We start from the raw sequence: 3,318 nt of genomic DNA, 5'->3' as shown, positions 1-3,318 counted from the left end.
TCTGAATTTACATATTTTAATGAGAAAATATTATTTGGACGACTAGGTTCATAATTTAACGTAGACACTTTTTAACCTTTGTCTTAAAACACACATGCTGGGAACAAGAACACCAATATTTTAAATGCCATGCTTATTCTGTACAGGAAAAAAAAAGTTTAAAAGAAATGTCCTTACAGTTTCAACAGACACGAATGCTGTTTAGAGGGTGTGTTCTATTTTTTTTTCTCTTAACTTAAGCAGTTCACAACAGAACAACAGTTCAGTTTCCAGCAAACTACCTAAAACTAGAAAGGAGTATATCAAACAAAAGTGCATTTTACACATTTTATAATCATTCATATGCACAAACATTTACAGTTTCCCTAGCCCCCTCTCGTCTGCAAAGCTCCAGGAGAAATCAGGATGACCTCCAGAGTTTGTACCTGCTGTTGTATTACTTTTCCACATTTTATCAGTGACTTCAACAGCTTTTCTTTAAGCTATGTCGGGTCGTGTGCTCGGTAACAGGTTTGTTTTTATTATAATTATGGTTGTTGTTTGGTTTTCAGCTATGAAGTAAATAGCTACAAAAATTTAAAAATAACAACAACAACCAAAAAAACCAACAACAAAACAAACAAAACCTCAGCTCCCCCAAACCGTCGGGTTAACCAGAAGTTAGCAGACAAGTCAACTCCTCCTTCTCTTTCACCTGAAAACTACAGTAAACATCCACGTTACAACAGGTACTGCAAAAGGGACCTCATCTGATTTACAGTACAGATGCAAGTTCAGTATTTACATTAACAGGCGCTTTGTAAACATGAGAGGTGTGGCCGGCGGAGCGGCCCGGCGCGGTTCCGCCGCCGCTCCCTCACCTGCGGCCGCTCCCGCTCGGGGCCGCTCAGCGCGCGGGGCCGCGGCCCTGCCCCGCCGAACCGCACCCGCACAAAGGACACCGAGCGCTTCCCGGCGTTTCCAAGATCCAAGCCTTTGCTGCTTGGAGGCTGGAAACGTCGCTGCTCTCACGCGGTGACACAGCAGCCATCCCTGTTTGTGGTACTAGAGATTGGTCCTGTATAAAGCCCTGCTTTTCCCCAGACAAAAGAAGGGAAAGAGGCATCGCCGAGCCAGGCTTGCCTGGTCGCCGACAAATCGAGGATGCCTGAAGTACTTTTGGAAAACTAGCAATGCCAGCGACAGCTCCTACTGGGCGGGGGCGGGCCGGGCCGGTTCCTTTCGCCTCAGAAGAACGGAAAAACAAAGTTCAGAACCAGGGGAGAAACCGAGCCGCGAGGGAGGGCTCGGCTGAAGGGGCGAGGCGGAAAGGGAGCTCGGGCGAACCGCAGACCTCAGCTTCCCGCGGGGAGTTGTCTCTGCTTTCGAGGAAAAGAGTAGAGAGGAGAAAGAAGCGAAAGGAGGGAGAGAAGGGGAGGGAGGAGAGCTCCGAGGAAACTTTGGGAGAAAGGGAAAGGCAGCGTCCGTGCAGGCGGCCCGGGTCAGTGCACAGCCACGGAGTGCAGGGCGGGCGCCGGGCTGGTGAGAGTCTCACTGGGGGTGGCCGGGCTGCTTTGGCTGGTGGCCGTCTGCGAGGAAGTGGGGCTGAGGGAGGGCGGCGAGTTCGAGAGGATGGTGGGGATGGGCGCGGGCAGGGCGGGCAGGGCTGGCACCGCGGCGGGGGTAGGCTTGATGGGGACGGGGATGGCCGGCAAAGTCTGCCCCCCATGGCAGAGCGGTTTGATGGGCACGCCGTAGGCGCCGTACTCGCTGCTGGCCATGGAGATGGGGGTGGCGGTGTCGATCATGCCGGAGCTATACATGTGGGGCCAGCCCGTGCCAATGGAGCTGCCCACCGTAGTCAATTGATTGGGGAGGGGGTAGGCGGCCGGCATGGGCTGCATCGTGGAAAAGGCGAGGCCCCCGGGCATCTTGTACTCTCTGGCGATGATGTTCTCGATGGCGAAGGGGTGCTTGAAGCTGGAGGGCTGAGACACGCCAAGATTGTACGTGGACATCTGGGGTAGGTGGGTGCCGGTGGCCGCGAGGGCGCTGAGCCGCAGCTTGGCTTGCTGCTGCAGGTACTGCGCCGCGTCCGCCGGCTTGCTGGGGGCCAGGTGGTCCGACTTGACCACCTTGAAGCGCTTGCGGCGGCGCAGGAAGCTGCCGTTCTCGAACATGTCCCCGCAGCTGGGGTGCAGCGCCCAGAAGCTGCCCTTGCCCGGCTGGTCGGGGCGGCGCGGGATCTTGATGAAGCAGTCGTTGAAGGAGAGGTTGTGGCGGAGGGAGTTCTGCCAGCGCTGAGTGTTCTCCCGGTAGTAGGGGAAGCGGTCCATGATGAACTTGTAGATCTCGCTCAGGGGCAGCATCTTCTCCGGGGAGCTCTGGATCGCCATGGCGGTCAGCGAGATGTAGGAGTAGGGAGGCTTCTGATCGCTGTAAGTGTTTCTGCCCGGGCGAGGCATCTTCGCTAGGCGACCCGCGGAGATCTGCAGAAGGGCAGCGACAAGGGGAGGGGGCGGGAGGAGGGGGTAGAGGGGTGAGTCCGAGAGGATTTGCACGGACACCCAGTCGGGTCAGCCGGTGGCTCTGGTGCTGGGCTGGAGAAAGAAGGGCACGGGGAAGGGGCGCGGTGGATTTCAGCCCTCGAAACGGGGGTCGCGGGGGGTGGGGATGGGGGAGTGGGGCGCAGATGAGGGCAGGAGAAAACAGCCCAGAGCCCTGTGCCGCCGCAGGGGGAAAAGCGATGTGCTTCTCCCAGTTCCGGCCTCCCTCAGCCTGGCCTTCCCGCAGGAGCCCACGTCCGTGAAGTTACTCTAGTGATAGCTCTGTCTTCTGGTCTCTGCGAGGATGAAGGGGACCCCATCCCCTCCCCTCGACTCCCACCCAACTCCATGCCAGCCCTGCATGTGCCCACCTTAAAGTTGCTGGAAGTTGACAGTCCGCATCCGGGACGCAGCTGGGAGTCCGGTCTCTTTCCCACCCCTCTCCTCTGGCGTGTCTCTCGCTCCTTCCGCGGCCACGCTGCTCTAGTTTAGTCCTGAGGAGGCAGCGAGCTGGCTTGGTTTTGGGAATCCTCCTGTACACCCCTCCCTTCGCCTCCGCGGGCTGAATCAGCTTCTATTACACCACCGGCAGCTGCTCTGTAGCCGAGGCTTGTTTGCTTCTCTGCAGCGGCGATGAGCTAACTAGTTGCCTCCATGTCCTTCCCCTAACCATCTGATAGTTTTATGTGGTGACATGAGCAGAAAAGACCCCTGTAGAGGCGCTTCATTAATGTGCCACTTCTTTGCTATCATATGACAATCGCCTTGGGAGCAGGGGGAGGGGAGCAGGGAG

At 56.8% G+C, this 3,318-nt stretch overlaps 1 protein-coding gene across 1 annotated transcript; it reads right to left on the bottom strand.

Annotated features, from left to right (window-relative positions):
* Positions 1 to 1,268: 1,268 nt before the first annotated feature.
* FOXB1 (forkhead box B1) lies at positions 1,269 to 3,082 on the bottom strand. The gene is made up of 2 exons (XM_030955415.1): positions 2,897 to 3,082; positions 1,269 to 2,468 (listed from the first exon to the last, which is right to left on the bottom strand). The coding sequence occupies exon 2, from the start codon at positions 2,442 to 2,444 to the stop codon at positions 1,482 to 1,484; it is 963 nt and encodes a 320-aa protein (XP_030811275.1). The 5' UTR covers positions 2,445 to 2,468; positions 2,897 to 3,082; the 3' UTR covers positions 1,269 to 1,481.
* Positions 3,083 to 3,318: the final 236 nt, after the last annotated feature.

The sequence above is a fragment of the Camarhynchus parvulus genome, chromosome 10 (assembly GCF_901933205.1).
Source record: "Camarhynchus parvulus chromosome 10, STF_HiC, whole genome shotgun sequence".
Classification (NCBI taxonomy): domain Eukaryota; kingdom Metazoa; phylum Chordata; class Aves; order Passeriformes; family Thraupidae; genus Camarhynchus; species Camarhynchus parvulus.
This window is presented reverse-complemented; position numbering and strand designations above follow the sequence as displayed.